The sequence below is a fragment of the Solanum verrucosum genome, unplaced genomic scaffold (genome assembly GCF_900185275.1).
Source record: "Solanum verrucosum unplaced genomic scaffold, falcon-dt-bn FXZP01000175.1, whole genome shotgun sequence".
Classification (NCBI taxonomy): domain Eukaryota; kingdom Viridiplantae; phylum Streptophyta; class Magnoliopsida; order Solanales; family Solanaceae; genus Solanum; species Solanum verrucosum.
In genome coordinates this window covers 84,073-103,012 of record NW_026020399.1, presented here as the reverse complement: position 1 = coordinate 103,012, position 18,940 = coordinate 84,073, and the positions used below count along the sequence as shown (strand labels likewise).

Genomic DNA, 18,940 nt, shown 5'->3' with positions numbered 1-18,940 from the left:
TCTTTTTATGATCAAAGATCAAACTATGTAAATCAATTTCAAACAAGAAAAGTGTGTCTATGACTCTTTCAAGTTGGGTTGGGCATTTTAAATGTGATTTTAGAAATAGATAGTGTTGTTTTATAATTTGATAACTTGCGTATTTTGCAACAACTTAACCATTGCACTTAGCCTTCACTTTGTATTGAAAAGTGTCTGTATCTTGTATATATATATTTATTAAATCAAAATTTGATTACCAGTCTACTTTTCAGGCAAATAGATGTCACTTGACACTCCTCTGCCCATGCGTACATACCGAAGATCTCCATTTGTTTTTAACAGGGAAAACAGCAATTATCTTTACTTAATTGAATTGTGATCAAATTAATCACTTGTTAAACTACATAAAATATCGTTTTCATTAGCATTAAGCACCAAATGGAACAAAAGCTAGGACCGTTTTGACCATTTTCTCTATAAAATGAAGAAAACGTAGTAGTTTAGTAAATAACATTTTTTTTTTCTTTTGCTTCAATTTCTAAGTTTTTTATTACTACAGTTATTGTGCTCCTACATACATGTAAGTTTATTGCCAATTCTTGATACTCAAAAATGTGAATGACAAAATCCCCAACTCCTCCTTTGTACTACTACTATCACACTGCTTACTTTATACCTAACTTGATAGCAAAAATTAATCCAAAGGAACAAACATTTGCAGATAATAGATTGTAAGCTTTGAGGTTAACACCAAAAGGGAACTGTTATAACTCTTTAAGATCCAAAATTCAAAATCTTCAAGAATCAACCCAACTACAATTACTCAAATGAAGAATCCGTGGGAATGCAGAATTTCAGCAAATGAGTACCCTTCAGCTTGCAGACTTGGTGCAAAAAAAAAAATTATCAGAAATTATCGTTGATGCTTAGCTTACACATTACCCAGAAAACTTGAAATTCCTTCCTGAAGAACATGTCACTTGATCATTTTGAAACAAGTTAGAACATCTAAAGCACAATCTTGGATGTATTCACAAACGGAAATTAAATCTGAAAGAGAGGCAATTAAGGAAAACTTACCCCATAAATTAAGAAGAAGCTCAAATTACAACAGGAGTTTGTCAGGGGCTAAGCCAGTAAACAAGTTTAAAAAATTGTCAGACAACGATCAAAGATCTCTTTTCTTTTTTTCTTGTAAGTGCAAAAATAATAACTTTTTTCCTATTCTCTTTCCAGGAGGGAGGGATGGGGGTGGAACAATTGGGTATTAGGAGGGAGACGGGCTTTGAAGAGATGTCCTACACTACAACAACCACCAAAACTTTAGAATGTGAAGGAAGGTTCAACATCCATCGCCCAGGCAAACTTTGCTAGAAGAGACTTGTTGAACATCTGCATCGATAAACAGGGATCAAAACGTAACCACAATGCACGAGGTCAATTAGAAATAAGAGGAGATGAAATTCATGGAAGTACACTTCCCCATAAGACATTGTAAACGAGGCATTTACCTTTTCGATGGGAACCTCATGGCGCTTACACCATGCCACAGTGATCCTAGGATCCAAATAGTTGATTTTTGATGTGCCCAAAGCCACAGTTTTCAATTCTTCTTTCGTTTCTATTTGCCTCTCTATGTTGTCAATCTTCACGTTCGTTTGGTCTATTTTTTTCTGTAATCTGCGAACAATTACACTTATATGTCAGCAACTAAAACAAAAAAATGGAAGAAAGACTCGAGTTAAGGATGGCAATTGTACGCTTCAGGGGTCAAGTTCCTCTTCGCCTTGCCATCGGCGCCTTTCACTGGAGGCTTCCCTTTTTTGGCCCGAGCCAAATCTACTTTGAATTCTTCCAAAATAGCCTAATGAAAACACAATCACAATCTAAGGAAATGCAAGTATTTTGAATACAAGTCAACTGCAGGTAAAATATCATCAATAAGCAATCCTCTTCTATTTTGATGATAAATAAAAACTAGCCACTCACATTATAGAAACTTATCAGACAGAAATGGAACTACAGAGAATGAACACTGATAACAAAAAAGTAATCACCTTTAACTCATCTATCTTCTCATTCAACCTTGAAATTTGCACACTGTGGGACTTCGAGACAGTACGCTGGTGATTACAAATTATTGCAACCTGAAACAAGAAATATAAACTTAGTAAAGGAAAATTTTATAACCAGTGTCTCAATAAGAACTAGTACAATTTTTCATGGAGTCTTACCTCTTTATTTGCCACATTATATACCGCAACTTTATCAGCGAGCTCCCCCCCTTGTGTGAGCTTAGTCAACTGCCATCAGTAGCAATGTAAATCACCACAGGAAAAAAATAATTGTGCATTGGTAATGTGGAAGGCATAATGGATCTCCAGACCAATGCACAAAATTTTGTTGCTGGTGGAGTTGCCATTCCGACAAACTTTTATCCTCTATATATGCTATTTCTACTGATTGTTGAATGTGATCATTTCTAACTTACATAAATCTTTGTATAAAATCACACATTTAACATCCATTTCTGCTACACTTAACTAACAATATTCAAAAGCAGCCACATCAAAACAACACCACCTAAATCCCAAGCTAGTTAGGTTGGGTTATGTGAATCCTCACTATTCATGTCGCCACAAGCAATCAGTTTCAATCCAATATTCAACAATGTAGGTTCTCTAGCACTAGAAATTCTCTATAAAAAAAAATTATAAAAGAAATTCTTACATTTTCTACTGGCATATAATTTTTTAACATGAATAAAAGACTCCTACTGGCATATACAGTTTTAACAAGACTAAAAGACTCCTAGCAAACATCTCAGACCTAAAGAATGTACCAACATGACTAAAACTTAGCAACCAACTAAGTGGTATCATCTGTATGGTTTTTTTTCCTTTCCATTATGTCCTATTATTAACTAAGTCTACACAAATTATTGTAGGTTATTCAGGACTTCTTTCAATTTAATTCTAGGCCCACCTAGTCCATTATAACACCTTCAATCACCACTATTTCACACCTATAAGCAGCTACATCTAGAAGTTGAGACATGACAAAACCATCTCAAGCAACCCTCTTAGTTTATCATTTATCTGTGCTACTTGCACCTTTCTTCAAAAGTGATCATTATTAATTCTCTCTAATCTAGTGTGACCACACATCCAGTTAATATCCGCAACTGTATTAAACCTATGTTGCAGATAGGTTGATCTTAGAGACAATTCCAATACTCACTCTCACATAACATTGTCCATCTAACAATAGTTCTATAGAAGAACTCGCACAACACTCCGAAAACACTTCCCTATTTCAACCATCCTGTTTAATTCTTTCAAGTAACATTTTCATCTATCATCCATTCCCCTCGCAAATGAGACAACATATCTAGAAGAAGCCAGAGAAAAGAGTATCACATAGTATAGCTCATCAAGTTTTCTAAGAAAACCAAGCAGGTTGTTAATTCTAAACCAAGCAAAAACAACTTTAGTGCCTTATCCTACCTTAACCCAAACCAATCAAACTCATATAAGAAAAACATAAATGGATAAGCAGATCCCTTCTCTTAGTTATTCAACTCAGACCAAACTTCTTACAACATTTGTGCAACCTGACCAAGATGGAAAAGAAGCAGACTTCCCCCTTTTTTGATCAGTAAAAGGTAAATATGATTCAAAAAGCTGCCAGGCAGTTCCAATATAGAACTGCAACCTTCACTCCTTTTAGGAGATGAGGGGTAACTCTGCCTCAGATTGCTGGACCCATAACCAATGTGGGAGAGGGTTGTAGTAAGTTGACGGCCAATGTAAAACTCGTCAACTTATTATGAATCTTCACAACCCTAACTAACTCCGGTTGACAAGCAGCATAGTCACGGGTAACACAGTAGTCAAACAAAACTTCTAGTCTCAAAAAGCAACTTACTTGCTGCTCCAATGTAAAAGATGCATTATATGTACGAAATACTTTTGCTGTGAGCCCTGGCATGAGTTCCTTAAGATGGGCATTAAGCTTACTCGTATCAAGCTTGTCAAAAAGATCGTCACCGCCCTTTTTTCCTGAAATCAAGGGTATCCATGTATTTCATGAATGGAAAAATAATTAAGAAAACACACATTCTAGCGCAAAAGCAGCATTTACTAACCACTTCGGAATTGTTGAATAGCTTTAAAAACAGGCTCATACACAGCCACCTCATTTTGGTACCTGATAGAATCTTTACCAAGAAAATCGAACTGAAGAAAGCAAAGTCAATTATATGCATTGCAATTAATTGCACAAAACTAAGAACCTGTAGAGGAGTGAGTTTCCTAGAGCTCTACCAATTTAGCTTTTGTAAGATAAAACCACAATACCTTCAAAATATTTGGAGGTACTGGCTCTACATTCTCTACTTTCAAAGTACAGCAACCAACTGTATCAGCTTCGTCGTCATCCTGCATCGCATTGAAATATAACTAAGAACACTTACGCAACCTTTGCATTGTCCCATGCCCCTCTGCAGGCAAAAGCATGGTCCTTCATAGAAAAAATATTAAAAACTGGAAAACTGATCTCTCGCCTTCAGTATTTTTGGATAAATTGATCTCTGCTTAAATTATTTTGCTTTATGGTTTTATACCCCTTGGTAAACTTATGTCCATTGGAAAGAGAGGAGTAACATATATTGCCATAATTTCCTGCTTCTATGCTAACGGAAATATTTTTGAAAGAGAGATGACCTAAACCAGCATTGACAACCAATTTTGGAATTCGGACTCTTTTGAGATCTATGCTACCCCTAGTTAAATATCTGCGAAAAAACAATAAACTAGTGTTCCTGATACCTTCTCATTCCCTGCCCTCAGAGCTAATTTATCGATAAGATAAGTTGCAACTGCAATCTGACGCTTCACAGGATCTTTACTTGTAAAATCTTTTGTATATGCAGATCTAATGCCTTCTATGTAATCCTGCAACCGAGAGACAGTTTATAGCCACCAATCATCCATGTGCAACCAGTCAAAAAAAAAAAATCAACTTGCCAACTGCTTCATTGTACCTTCAAACGCCTTGCTTTCTCATACTTCTCCTTATCGCTTTGCCCTTTCAAGGAACTACTGGCTGCTAGGAAAACGTATTTGAATTCTCTTGGATTAATAGGGTCATTCCAGAAAGCTAACCATGTTACTGTGTTGTCATGCCTTACTTCCTTCCATCTGCCAAGCCAACAAGGGGAAGAAAAATAAATGAAGGTGAAACTCTAGCTTTTTACCTTGTATATTGGTGCAAAGAGCATATTTCTTACTTCCTTTACCACCCTCCAAAAGATAGACTATTCTTCCAAAAGGATAACAGGAGAGAGAATGAAAAGAACCTTTGGCCAGGGATGGGGCACTCCGGTACTGGAACACCCTTTCCAATATTTATTGTGATATCGTTTGGCCGGATCCGTCTCTTTAGCTTCCCCATCTGTACCATTAAAAGCAACATCCATCAATACCACAGTAAAACTTGAAGTACCTAAACATAAATAAATACACCTTTCTGCACATAGTAGAATTTTTTGGCAGTTTAACCCAAAAAATAAAAGGCCAACATACCTTTGGATGTTCCCCACGGCCACGGAACAATCCAGGTGGTTCAACCCGAAAGTTTCCAACCTGCACATAACTAAATGGTCAGACCATTTCGCAGTTGGTTTGTAAGTTTTCCATGCTCCGTATTCTATGGGCCTTTCTGATTTTAGGGATGGATACATAGGTAGGTTAAAAACGAAAAAAGAACGCCAAGTTGGCACATCAAACTAAAAGGAAGGGGAAGCTCAAGATTGAGAGTTTAGATAAAGCTAGGGGGCTCAATATCATAAGGCTAAAAAACAAAAAAAATGTGGCACAAGAAGCATCTCAACAATGGAAACAAAGAATCATCCAGAAAAGGACTATGAAGCAATCAGCAAAAACATGTGAAAACAATATGTAACAATGGATTACAACATCTTCCTTGTATCAATTTATTTTCGAAATTGTCACCTATCAACACGGCTGCAAATTCCATCCAACTCCCCATGAGCTCAGAAGTACACAAATCACTAACTAACAAAAACAAACAAAACTTGCTCCACCAGACCAGAGCTAGAAGCCTTCAGTTCCAAAAACAAGACCATCCTCTCTCCCCCCACACATACATATAAAAGAAGTGATATTTCTAACGTAAGATTCAACAAACCATCATTCAGTTACATTCATTCTACAGTTTGGAGTTGTAAAAAAGAGAGCATTTCATTCTAGGGAAAGCCCTTTCATCCAAGTTAATGAACCTCATTCCTTGTTCTTACTGAAGGAATTAACATTCAAACTCTTTTTGCTCATCTTTCCACTTTTCTTTTTGATAATGTTTTCACTTCTCTTTTCTTTCTTAAATCAAATCCATGTACTTCAGCAATACATGACAATGGGAAGACATTTTTTTTCTCTTTCCAGCTGACGAATTCTGCCTAGAATAGTCATCCCATGCAAACCAAGCATCAAATAAGAGCAGGAAGTACGGATCAATTCGAACAATCACTATTTTCACATTAAGGCGCAAAACACACATCAGGCCCTATCAAAAATCCCAACAGAATTACAGAAACTGAAAATGGAATGGTCTTGGAAGGGAAATGTAACAGGGAAATACATTTAGGTATTCATAAAAATCTACTTTGAAAACCTTTTAACTCCATTTAAATGCAATTTAAAAAAAAAGAACTTTATTACTCGTAATAAGAAAAGAATCTCTACTCAGAGGAAAGTAAATTCCAAAGATGAAGAAAAGGTGTTTTTTTTAAACTATTCACAACACATAAAATAAAGCTCCCCAATGTTGTTTAAGATCAGTCAAGAGGAAATCATTACTGGAATAGCACCAGATTAGAAAAATGAAACACAAGAATTTTGGTTGCTTCACACCTCCAACCAAAAAATTGTGCTAGCTGGATAAATGCATTGCGAATATAAGATGAAATTACCACAATAACAGCAGATGATGTTGAAAAAGAAAGAAGAAACACCCCCAGAAGAAGAAGACATAAGACCTTTTTTAAGAGAAAGAAGAAGATGTAAGACCATCTTATAATCCCATTGGGATAAATTTAGAAGACAACACAACATCATTTCTCTTAAAGTACCATGTATGAAAGCTAAAAGCTAAAGTTAAACAAAACCCAACCTTCTCTTTAACACCATCCACAATAGCCCACATGTATTTCTCTTCTTGCTTAAGTTTCTCTTCTCTCAATGCCTTCTTCTCCTGCAAAATAGGCAAGGCAATGTTTTAGATGAAAACCTTTAAGCATCTATGAGCTTTATGTACTTGGCTATTAGATTAAACCACAAACATAGGTACCATCTTGATGAGACTGAGAAGCAAAAATGTCAGAGACTAGGTAACATAACAGCCAATCTGACAAAATGTCACACATCTTTTAAGTGATCAGTCTGTGATAGTGGAAGTGGAAGAAACATTATTTTATCGAATGTAGCAGGAGAAAACAAAACCAATATTCTGGAAAGTCCCCCCCCCCCTCCCCCCGACCCACCCATGAAGAAAAAAGAATTAAAAAACAAATCAAAAGGAAAAAGGGACAAGCAGCCAGAGAAAGCAAAAAAATTAGGACAAACCTTTTGCCAAAAGAGTCATTTTTAAGTGAGCTAAAAACACTTCCACCATCACAATGAAGGGAACTTGTTCCCTCATAGAATTGCTAACTAGACTTCTAGTAAAGGTAGTGGCTAAATCCACTTGCTATGAAAAATGAAATTCAATGACTATCCAGCATTAACATCAATGAAGAGCTATGTCACTCGGACTCTTCAAAAATGTCGCCACGTACATGTCGGATCCTTCAAAAGCAGTACATATTTGAAGGGTCGGACACGCGTGCAGCAACATTATTGGTGAGTCGAAGCAACATACATTAAGAGGTAGAGGTTGTATATAAAACACTAATGTGGCTGAATCTCTGCATTTGTAAGGATGCCTTAGAATATATCCTATGAAACATAGTCTCTGCAAATCTTCTCAATTAAGCAAATGTAGCTAAATCTATTTTATAAGGTTGACAGAAACGCCAGTTTCATGCTGGTCAGACATTTGTATGCATCAAATGCCTACACAAAAGATCACCTGCCAAACAACTAACTACCATAAGATTAGCAAGTAATATATCCACCACACAGGAAATCTATGCATTTCTACACAATAAGCAGAGATGTTTTTTTAGTCCAAAGGTGACTGAGATATGTTGGCTCTACCAAGTGAGATCATACAACTGCCAAACAAATTCAAAAGTTTTTTTTAGTCCAAAGGTGACTGAGATATGTTGGCTCTACCAAGTGAGATCATACAACTGCCAAACAAATTCAAAAGTTCGTCACAAGTGAAAGATCAGAAAAAATTTCAGAGTTAACAGTTTGGCAACTCATAAAGAAAGCTAACAAGTAATTAGAAGATGGAAAAGTATAAGCAAAATGAAATTAACTATGGAATAAGTGACAAAATAACTACAAACTCCCATATTTTGTAACTTAATTATTTATTAATTCACTTACTTCTGAACTCATTTGCTTCTTCTTCTCCTTCTCATTCTGATGCCACTCATATATTGGGGTAAAATCACACTCTTCTAACTTTTGAATGACATGGTTTTTTCCAAGTATTTTTCTCCAGTCATTCATGAAATTCTCTTTGAACTGCTGTTTAGTCAAGTATTCAGTGTCTAACATCACGGCATACATTGTTGCGACCTGCAGGCAGAAAGAAATTGCTGTACTAAGAATAAATTCACAAAGACATGAATGAGACACATACAATCAGAGACAGATTGAGACCTCTTCCTGCTCTGGAGTAAGATCCACGGGCTTTCCCTTGTAGAGCATCTTAACCCCATGAGGTTTGTATGGAGGTGGAAAAATCACACCATTGTGTTCCAATGTAGTCCATTTTTGCCCATCACCAGAGCTTGGCTGCAGTTTTGACGACTTAGAGTACTTGGGTTTTTTCAACTTCTTCTTTGTTTTCTTCATCGATGACGAAACAACTTTAGTTGCTTTCTTAACAGATGACACTTTACTAGCTGAAGCTACTGCCTTTTTTATCCTCTGAGATAAAGGAACTTCGTCGTCATCGTCCTCTGTCTTCTTTTCAGTTTTAACAGACGGTTGCTTACTAGAAACAGGTGTAGATGCATCAGAAAGTCTAGGCTTTTTAACTGAAGCCTGAGCAGCAGACTTGACCTCACCAGGGGGTCTCTTACTTAAAACTGTCGCAGATGGCAAACCATTTTGACGAATCTTAGGCTTAACTTCTTCAGAACTAGAAAACTTGCTAGTGGAAGCCCCTGCACTGGATTTCATTTGAAACTTTGATGCTAAGGGAATTTCATCATCTGAATCCTCTTTTTTGGGAGGTCTAGACTTCTGAACTGATGTTGAAGTACCAAGCACTTTGTTGGCGTGAATAGAATTGCTCTTAGATAACCCAGAAGGGACCCTAGCACTCAATGGTTTATCATCTTCAGAATCCTCAGATTCAGATTTTGGTTCAACAGCTTGCTTCGACTCCTTAGGAGCAATATTGGATTGTTGATTAACATTTTTTGCTTGATTACCTGCAAAAGATGACGGCCTTGAGTTTGGTGCAGGAGATGTCCTGGAGTTTGGTGCAGGAGATGTCCTGCTTGACAGAGGCAATGCTTTCGGACTAGTTAAAGGTGAAACAGCTGGAGATGCCTTAGAAGAGGCGGCTGTCTTAACTTTATGAGTACTAGAGCTCTGGCCATTAGGAGAACGTACATCAGGAACTTGCCGCCCCAATCTTCCATCCTGCTTCTGAGATGATGAATTGGACTGATTCTGCTTTGATGTGGTACTACTTCGTTTGAAAACTAAAGGCATGTCATCGTCATCATCAATATCTTCCATCAAATTTGTTTTGGCAAAAGCCTCTACAGCCATGATCTTTCTCTATGCTATACTGTCATATAATGTTCTCCTTATCTGTAAACAATTTTTCATAATTATAAGGCAACAAGGGTTAAAGTACAATAAAAAGAAAAAAGCAAAGGACATCTAGAGAACAAAAAATTGAAGTATATCATTGCAACAAGGCTGTAACAGAAAGCCACAAAGGAGAAACGAATCTATAACCCCAACAGATGGCAAGAAAACATAAATCTAGTTTCTTCCTCTCACAGCTAGTGCAATTGTACTATAAGTATAGGAATTATAACCTTTCATGCCAACACAATTCCAGCATTTTTTAAAATCCAGTTCAAGTTTCTTATAAATTTACTTTATCTATGTTTTCTCTTCCAAAGAGAGTTTAATTCTCATTATCTTGGCACTTATCCTCAAGGACTCAATGCTCTTATTTTGTCTTTAAAGGGCATCTCTCTCCCCATCACACAAAAACAAAAATAAGACGGGATCCGTTCCCCTCTCCATTCATTTTGTATGCAGTATGAAGCATAAAATCCGCGGAGCAAGCTAAATGAAACTTTTTCATATGGAATCCAAACTAAATTTCTCCTTTCTATTCCAACACAAACTATAACCCCAAATCTAGAAGCAAATTAAACATTAGGATCCTGGTAACTGTGAGCTTGAAATATACATGCACATTAAAGATTTAAAAAATCTAATTTTCAGATAAAATGTAATAAAAACTGATTAGCATTACAAAAAGACAAACTAGTCGACCATCGCAGCTTAAAGGAAGCAGTTTCAGATGGTTAAAAAAAAAAACCAAAAATGTACAAATTAACTAGTAAGCATGTAAAAATAGTTATAAGAATTAACAAATCGGAACTTAAGCTTTCATTAAGCAGTGGAGAGCTAAGAGATAAATCATTACAACAATTTCATATTTGAATTATTACATGAAAAAAAAGGGGGATTAGGGTTTTTGTTTCACAGAGATGAAATTGGAAGATATAGAACAGGAGAGAGAAAGTGAGGTGAACGTACGGAGATGAATTTGGCCGGAGAAAGAGATCGGAAGGAGGAGGAGAATGGGGATGAGGAAGTTCGTAGGCGAGGAAGAGTGGTGGTCATTCAATGGTAATGACCGAAGAAATCGACATTACAATTTCAATTCATCTTAGCAGGCCAATCGGAATTTGGGTCCGAATTCTACCGCCATTCACCGTTACACGGCTAGGTTGGATTTGGGCTTTCTGTGACCTACAAGGATATTGGGCCTTGAAGTCTACTTATTGTAAATGGGCCCACATTTTACTGTCGGGAAAATTACGCGATTAAGCAAACTTATACTACTTAATAAGTCATTAACCATTAATTGCGTCGGCTGACTTTGAGTTTATATAATTAGTCACGTTTTGTATAATTAACCACATTTGTATAATTTGCAACTAACAATTCTTCGTTTGATTTGTCTTTGTATACGATGGTTTGTATTTTTATATGACGATGATTTCCTTTGGTTTTTCAGTTTTATGACCATATACCTTCAATCTTTTTGTGTATAACTTTTTAAAGTTTGTATAAACGTCTAGTTTTTGAATTTTGTATAATATAATTTATATAATGTAATTTGTATAATATAGTTTGTATAACTTTTTAAAGTTCATATATTTATGTTTGTATCAATTCGTTATTTTGAGTTTTATTATATTTGTATAATTTTCAGACTTTATATTTCTCAATTATATACAAAAACACGTAAATTATACAAACGTACCTGCGAATTATACAAATTATTGCCCTCTCTCGCTCGCCTCTCTCCTCCCTCTCCCAATCTCGATAACCTCTCTCCTCTCTCCCAATCTCGCTCGCAGGATATACAAATACATATGTATACGAGTTACATATATACAATTATCTAACCAATATAACTCTCTCCCACTCTCTGCACTCTCTCACTCACCTCTCTCCTCCCTCTCCCAATCTCACTCACCACTCTCCTCCCTATAACATGTAGCTACGAATCGTAATTAGCAAACTATAGTTATGAAACATAATTAAGCTATTTTTGAGTGGCTGGCTATATGCGAAAGTTCCCCAATAAATACAAGAAATAAATAAATAATCTTTCAGTGTTTGCAGAAATTGAAAAACGTTTCTATCTTTGGTGTTTCATATGCATAACTAGTTTTCCTTTAGTCTTGTATCTATTTATTGCAAAAATGTTTTGGGAGATACAAGTGGAGATTTGTGAGTAAAGGATGCATTCAAAGTTCAAGTTGAGGTTCGGGGATAATTCATCTATTAAAAGAGCAAGTGGTTATTATTAAGGGTAACGAGGTTAAGTCTGACTTGTACGGCATTACGAAAAGTGTCTGAACAAATATGATTATATGCTTGTCATCAGAACGTATTTACTCTACAAATTATGATGCACATGAATTTGTTGTCTTTTCTCCAAATTAAGTTTTTATATACGTATTTCTTAAAATTGATCTAACATTATTTGTCGATATTCATGCTGCTAAAAAGTTAAATGGTGCACTTGGGTTAATCTTGAGATTTTACCCAAATGAATGGAGATCAAGTCTCACTTAATACTTTCTTTTTTCATTTATTTAATGGGCGTACCCATATTCTAGAAATTCTATATCCTCCTCTACTTGTCGCTAGGTTGTTCACCTAGTGTTGTTTATGATATTGATATCATTAAAATACTCCCTATTAAAGGTAAAATCTCACGTGATTATGGTTAAACTTTTAAGCTATAAGAGGACTTTGAAATGCATCCTTATAATTTATAGTTGGGTTGAGATTAAAAAATAGGTGTTTTTTTATTTAATTATTTTTGCGGAAAATAGTTTCTTTTCTTTCCTTATAATATATTTTTGAATTATTATTTTGCATTCAAATGTCACATGTGTTCTTTCAATTAGTCATTACGACACATCACTCTCTAGTGTAATACACACATTAGTATAATTTTAGTTGATTGTCAAAAAGTGTCGAATAACACAAATTTTAAGTTGTGTACATATTCAATAGATACAAGGCTTAGTTAAGATGTCTAAATGAAAATCATACCATTTTTTTAGATATTTGTCGATGGTTCCTCTTTATCCTAAATATACAATACATGCCACGTGACTTTGGCTTATTAATAAGCATGCCGAATGTGATGCGTGAGTTAGGCTCATGTATGTCAGAAGTAAAATTGTGTCACAGACAAAAACCTGATATTTAAGTGGAAAACATTAAAGGGACATATCTACCATCCACGGATAACCCTCAAAATTCTCAATACACACCCGTGGTGTCATCATCTGAGCTAACAATGGATCAAATACCAAACCCTAGTTCAAGGACAAAGAATTGTGAAGTTTGTGTTTTTGCCTAAGGTGAGTCTTTCAAGGTAGTATAGCTTGGCAAGTGCTATCAAGAAAGGAGAAATTGTGCAAAAACACATGGTTGTAGACACTGAATTCCAAACTCAGATGTGATCATCTCTACTAACTTTAATCTACATTTATAATGCTTTTGTCACCATCAGTTTCCCAGAGTCTAGGCCAGAAGTCAAGAACATAGGGATTAGGACAAGGTTAAAGTCATCTCAACTTTATCTACTTCGGCATAGCAGGTAAATCAGTAAGAGTGGGAATCAAAAGTTATAAACTAGCCTGTAAATTGCATCACCTGCCAAAAAGACAAATAAATAGGAACAAGTTGTGACACTTCACAGTTTATCTTCACCTCCATAGATATAGAAATGTTGACAAATGACACTCATCAGTCATCCAGAAGAAAAATTTGTAAGGCAGTTGATTGCAATCTTCACTCAAACTTTAACTAGTGGAATATTAACTCAGCAGGATATATAGAAAGGCTTTGCCTTATAGTGGAACTAGTGGCAATCTGTTTGAGAGAGAGAGATGTTATAGTGGCCTCTAAACTAAAATCGGGCATATGGTTCAAAATAAATGGAATCCATTCACGTGCTAACACATTTGGAGCTGGGACTCAATTATAGACAACTTTGTTGCACTGGAACCTGGCATCAGATCAAGTCGAGATAAGCTACTTGAGGCCATGCGCATGTTACATAGTCTGTACATTCCCCTGAGACTGACTTCGAGACTTGGCTGCCCCTTCTTTCCATCCTTTTTGACGCGCCCTCATCTCCCATGTAGCAGTCATTTTCTTTTGTGCCAATAAAAGAACCTCAGCTTTTTCCCTTGCCTCTTCACATGTTTCCATTCCAGAATTGCACTTGTCTGCTTCTTTCATATATTGGGATGTCAACTTTTTTGCTTCAAGAAGTGCCATGTCTGCCTTCCGCTGATTTTCTGAGGCTTCAGCTTCTCGCAATTTAAGTTCCTCAGACAACAAATCAGCAAAGTTTTTTTCCGTGTCTTCACCAACTTCTGGATCACGCTTAGCACAATCTGCAAAACATTGAATAAGAAGGCAAATCCAAGATTTTAGATCTCAAGTCACAAAATATAGATTTTAATCCTAAAAAGAAAGAGTAAATGGCTACTTCAACGAAAGAACACTAAAATATAGGAGGTTCACATTTATTATAGGATATTTTGAACATATTCAGCTTATTAAGATGTCAAGCATTTGCAGTCTTGCAGATCATCTCATTATTTGCACAGTTTCAACTCATTACAGAATCAAAGAAATCATGCCATCCTTGAACTCAACCATCATATTTGAGATGGTTGTTTAATGGATGCAACTAAATAAATGTTTTTACAGCAACAAAGTTCGGCAAAATATCCTTTTTAAAATAACAGCAGTTTCTAACCTACCAAGTACTAAAAGGTCTCGTATCTGAAGTCATACGATACGCTCTATCAAAACACAGATTAGATGTATCTGACATAAACTCATAAGAACTCTTCCTTTCTTGTCCATTTTCAGATTTCAAACCAAAAAATCTCAGATTTATAACAATACATGTTATACGTCTCCTCAGATGATTTTCACAACTAAATTAACCGCAATTATGCTGTAATCCTTCCAATTTGAGAAAAAAAAGAGCAGGTAATCTACTGCAGAAAAAAGTATGCTGCCGTTGTTTTAGTAGCCAAAATAAATTTATATTGAGGGAAGAAACTGAGAAAAGATAGAGAGGGGGACGAGGAAGGCATGTCCAGAAATTTTTCGAAGTTGTTATCAGGCAAGCAGTGGAAATGCTCATAGAATTTGGAGAAATACTTGTCTGAATTTTTGGATCCATTGAGTTGTTGTAAGTGGTAGCTTTTATGCTCCCTTTGTCCAACAATAGTCGTCCACTCTACTAAAAGTAGTTGTCCGAAAATACTTGTCCATTTGGAAAACCAAAAGATAATTTACCTTTTTGTGTCTATTTTACTCTTGCTATTAAATACTACTATTTATCATTTACACATTTCTCAAAGCATTAAATTTAATAAATCCAAATGATAATATAGTAATATTACCCCTATTATTTATTGTTTTTTAAAGTGTGTGCCAAGTCAATAGTGGACAACTATTGTTGGACAGAGGGAGTATCAAAGCTACTGCCTTTTACATGTTAAATGTAGTTGTGGCAATCAGGGGATCCATCAAAAGTCCAAAACAATGTCCTTGACAAAGGCAGGTGTCATACAAGGGAAAACCAAGGGTTATATCACATCAGGTGTTAAGTTGTCAAAGCTAATATTTTCATGTGTCACGTAATAGCTTCCAATCAAGGTATCATTCTGACAGTCACAACAGAAGAAAGCAGGTTATTCAAGAAAATATAAGGGTTCAATCAGTACATAAGCAGGTTATTCAAGAGAAAATACGGGTTCATTTTTTTATTTTATTTTTCCTTAAAAAAAAACACAAACCAAATTAGAAGCCCTTCCTAAAATTTCATCTGCAGGCCTATTTACATTGAGGTACCTATGGAGTCCAAAGGAAAATCTCTGACATAACTTTAGAGCGAGAGCATTTGACAACACCAACCTAGAATGGTTAAATAACCCTTAAGCTCAAAGCTGAAATACTAACCCAAACATATTCCTATGATAATAAATTCATGAAAACATAGAATACTAAGTATTGATGATCTCAATGTTAAGAAAGGTAAAGCATCAGATAACAGCTAGAAGAAGAAAATGACGACTTGATGAAATCTTCCATCAGATCACAAAATAAATGATACCATAATCAAAGAAAACTAAAGAACTGCCAAAGATCTCATGATACTAACCTGTCAAAGAGACATTGCTCAAACCTGCAAGATATACAAAAATAAGAGGTCAATGGGAGAAATTCTCGACAAACCAATATCCTCACGTAACCAGATACTCTAAACAAGCCTAACAAAAAGACATGGTGTCCAGATCATAGGAAATGACAATTCCACAGTACAAGCACAGCAAGTAAGCAAGAGAAATCTTCCATGGCTCCACCATGGTCCATTCACAGGACAAAGACCCAAAAGCTATCACTAAAAACTCCCAGTTTTAAGATAGGTGAGTTCAGAATTGTTCAAGATTTACTATATCAGGAAAAGGAAAACCAGAAGAATTTAATATATCTCAAACTCGCAAGAAACGTGTGAAGGTCAGCCAACCTAATTAACCATATTAGCCCCGACTTCAAGATAACAGGTGTCATAAGGAGGAAAACTAAATAGTATGTTTAGACATTCTTCAAAGTTAATAGCAAATTTTCTAACCCATACATCCCTGACTCACGCCCTTCCTCCAAATAATCCCAAACTACACATAACAACAAACAGGATGATTGAGGAATATTTCAATTCACGTTGACTCATTCACGAATCAAGCCATGGAAATATTGTCAGAAATATAAAAAGAACAGAAATGATTAACAATAGAAACAACAACTAACATTCTGCAATAATTGAACTTCAAACAGTATAAACTTCCCAATTTAGCTTGAGATTAGAAGTACAAAACTATAATTTCAACTCACTGTGTCATTTTAGCAGGATTATGATTCAATATACGTAGCATTCAGAACACAGAAAGCAAGACTGTGACAATCAATTGGATTCTGCTTCATTTGGAAAGCAGATCCAAAACCAGAACCAACAAAGGTACAATTTTTTAAAGATCTTTCTATCAAACGACCAGATTCACAAATGGGTCTTTAAGCAAGTCAGCAAATTTAACAAAAGGGGTCTTTAAATAACCATATCCGCTCATGGGTCCTAAACCAGATTCACAAAAAGACCATTCTTGACAGTTAATGGCACAGAATACATCAGATCAGGGAAAATGTATACCTGGAGGAATGAAAAAGAAGGGTTCGGAATTGCAGTCACAATTACAAGGAGGGCAAGTAGTAACAGAAGAAGAACGGCTAACAGCAGCTAAACCTTCCATCAAGTGCCAATACAAAGGTGGACCCAAAATATAGGCTACCAAACTAATTGCCATTAGACCCAATACTGATTTCAACACCCTAGGACTACATGGTGATGATCTTCCTGCTTGATTCAATGCCATTGGTCGTTCTGTTTGCTTTCTCTAGTGGCCAGTAAGCAGAGAAGTTGGGGTTTTTTTTTTTAGTTTAATTGTTAGTTTTGTGCTTACCTATGGAGACCAATAGCAGATGAAGGAGAGTGTTGAAGAAAGATCAGATGTTTTTTTTCCTCTGCTTTTCAACTGCTGTGACGCGTTTAGGAATTTAGCCCAGATCCGCCGACGCCTACTAAAGTTCGGATTTCAGCCCATTAAAATGGTAATTATTTATTTTTAAAAAAAAATCTTCTAATACATCTGAAAGTTACTGATTCAATTAAATCTGAAAATGAGTTTTGGTGCTGTTTATAAGTTCTGAAGATGTTTAGATTACTCAAAAAATACTTTTAAACATTTTATTAAGGCTGATAAAGTATCTAAAAAAAGTCAAAAATAAAAAATTGGGGCTTATAAGCCACTTTAAAAAAAAAAAAAAAAACTCATCCAAACACACCTTAAGTTATTGAGATTGTTTCATAAAATCAACCCAATTCTTAATCTTTTTATCTCCTTAAAATCAGCGCTCTACTCCTCCTTTCTTCCTTCATAATATTAGAGTTTTCTTTATCTACTCAAAATCTCCTTGAATTGGTAAGATTTTAAAAAAGTTACAAATATGTTGTTTATTAATTTGTTAAAGGAATCTTTGTTTCAAATGAATTGTTATTCTAATTGGCATGCTGGAGCGTAGCTAGCATATTGTTAGGAGTTCATGATTAAAATGTAATTATTATTATTTTTTTTTAAAATCTTCTAATACATTTGAAGGTTACTAATTGGTTAAATCTGAAAAAGAGTTTTTATGCGCATTTGAATTGACTTATTTTTGATGATTTTTTATTTTTATGTTATTTTTAAGTTTTGACCGTATTTGAATAACTTAAAAAATGTTTTAAGCAATTTTTTTAAGGTTGATAAATACATACACAGAAAAAAAAAAAAAAAAAAAAAAAAAAGGTCAAAAATTGGGGATTATAAGCCACTTTCAAAAAAAAAACTCATCCAAACACTCCTTAAAATCATTGGGTTGTTCATAAAATCAACCCAATTCTTCCTCTTTTTTCTCCATAAAATCAGCGTCCTACTCCTCCTCTCTTTATCCATAAAATCAGTCGTTAGCTTTCTTTAGCTACTCAAAATCTCCTTGAATTAGTAAGACTTCAAAAAATACAACTAATGTTGTTTATTAATTTGTGTTAAAGGACTCTTTATTTCACGAAGCATGAATGAAATTATTATTTTAATTGATATATGTAATACGTTAAGTTTTCAAATAAGTAGTGAATGTAAAAATTGAAAAAAAATATTTGAAGACTAATTGGTATGTGTAATACTTTTAAGTTCTCAATAAGTAATGAATGTGAAATTGAAAAAACATTTGAAGGTGTAAAAAAAAAACTGTTTTATGATTTTCACTACCTAAAAATATTAAACATTACTTTTTATTAAGAATATTTTAGAACTTTGAATTAAATAATTCAAACCTTCATATTAATAAATAAA

At 35.0% G+C, this 18,940-nt stretch overlaps 2 protein-coding genes across 2 annotated transcripts; both read right to left on the bottom strand.

Annotated features, from left to right (window-relative positions):
- Window positions 1–1,236: 1,236 nt before the first annotated feature.
- On the bottom strand, window positions 1,237–11,102 carry LOC125839778 (DNA topoisomerase 1 alpha-like). Its single transcript, XM_049518778.1, has 16 exons — window positions 10,971–11,102; window positions 8,835–10,001; window positions 8,556–8,750; window positions 7,174–7,254; window positions 5,568–5,627; window positions 5,342–5,436; window positions 5,027–5,183; window positions 4,812–4,937; window positions 4,341–4,421; window positions 4,130–4,220; window positions 3,910–4,043; window positions 2,217–2,285; window positions 2,040–2,129; window positions 1,743–1,846; window positions 1,494–1,662; window positions 1,237–1,374 (listed from the first exon to the last, which is right to left on the bottom strand). The coding sequence occupies exons 2-16, from the start codon at window positions 9,957–9,959 to the stop codon at window positions 1,306–1,308; spliced, it is 2,646 nt and encodes an 881-aa protein (XP_049374735.1). The 5' UTR covers window positions 9,960–10,001; window positions 10,971–11,102; the 3' UTR covers window positions 1,237–1,305.
- A 2,665-nt stretch (window positions 11,103–13,767) lies between these two features.
- LOC125839721 (uncharacterized) lies at window positions 13,768–17,638 on the bottom strand. The gene is made up of 3 exons (XM_049518707.1): window positions 17,200–17,638; window positions 16,156–16,179; window positions 13,768–14,368 (listed from the first exon to the last, which is right to left on the bottom strand). Exons 1-3 carry the CDS (start codon window positions 17,420–17,422, stop codon window positions 14,022–14,024), a joined length of 594 nt encoding a protein of 197 aa, XP_049374664.1. The 5' UTR covers window positions 17,423–17,638; the 3' UTR covers window positions 13,768–14,021.
- Window positions 17,639–18,940: the final 1,302 nt, after the last annotated feature.

Coding starts and splice junctions, on each gene's coding strand:
- LOC125839778 (XM_049518778.1), bottom strand. CDS start 9,959: ATGGCTGTAGAGGCTTTTGCCAAAACAAATTTGATGGAAGATATTGAT. Junction 5,628..7,173: donor TGGATGGTGTTAAAGAGAAG/GTTGGGTTTTGT, acceptor AGTTATGTGCAG/GTTGGAAACTTTCGGGTTGA. Junction 4,044..4,129: donor TATTCAACAATTCCGAAGTG/GTTAGTAAATGC, acceptor CCTTGATTTCAG/GAAAAAAGGGCGGTGACGAT.
- LOC125839721 (XM_049518707.1), bottom strand. CDS start 17,422: ATGGCATTGAATCAAGCAGGAAGATCATCACCATGTAGTCCTAGGGTG. Junction 16,180..17,199: donor CTTCTTTTTCATTCCTCCAG/GTATACATTTTC, acceptor TATATCTTGCAG/GTTTGAGCAATGTCTCTTTG. Junction 14,369..16,155: donor GAGCAATGTCTCTTTGACAG/GTTAGTATCATG, acceptor AATGTTTTGCAG/ATTGTGCTAAGCGTGATCCA.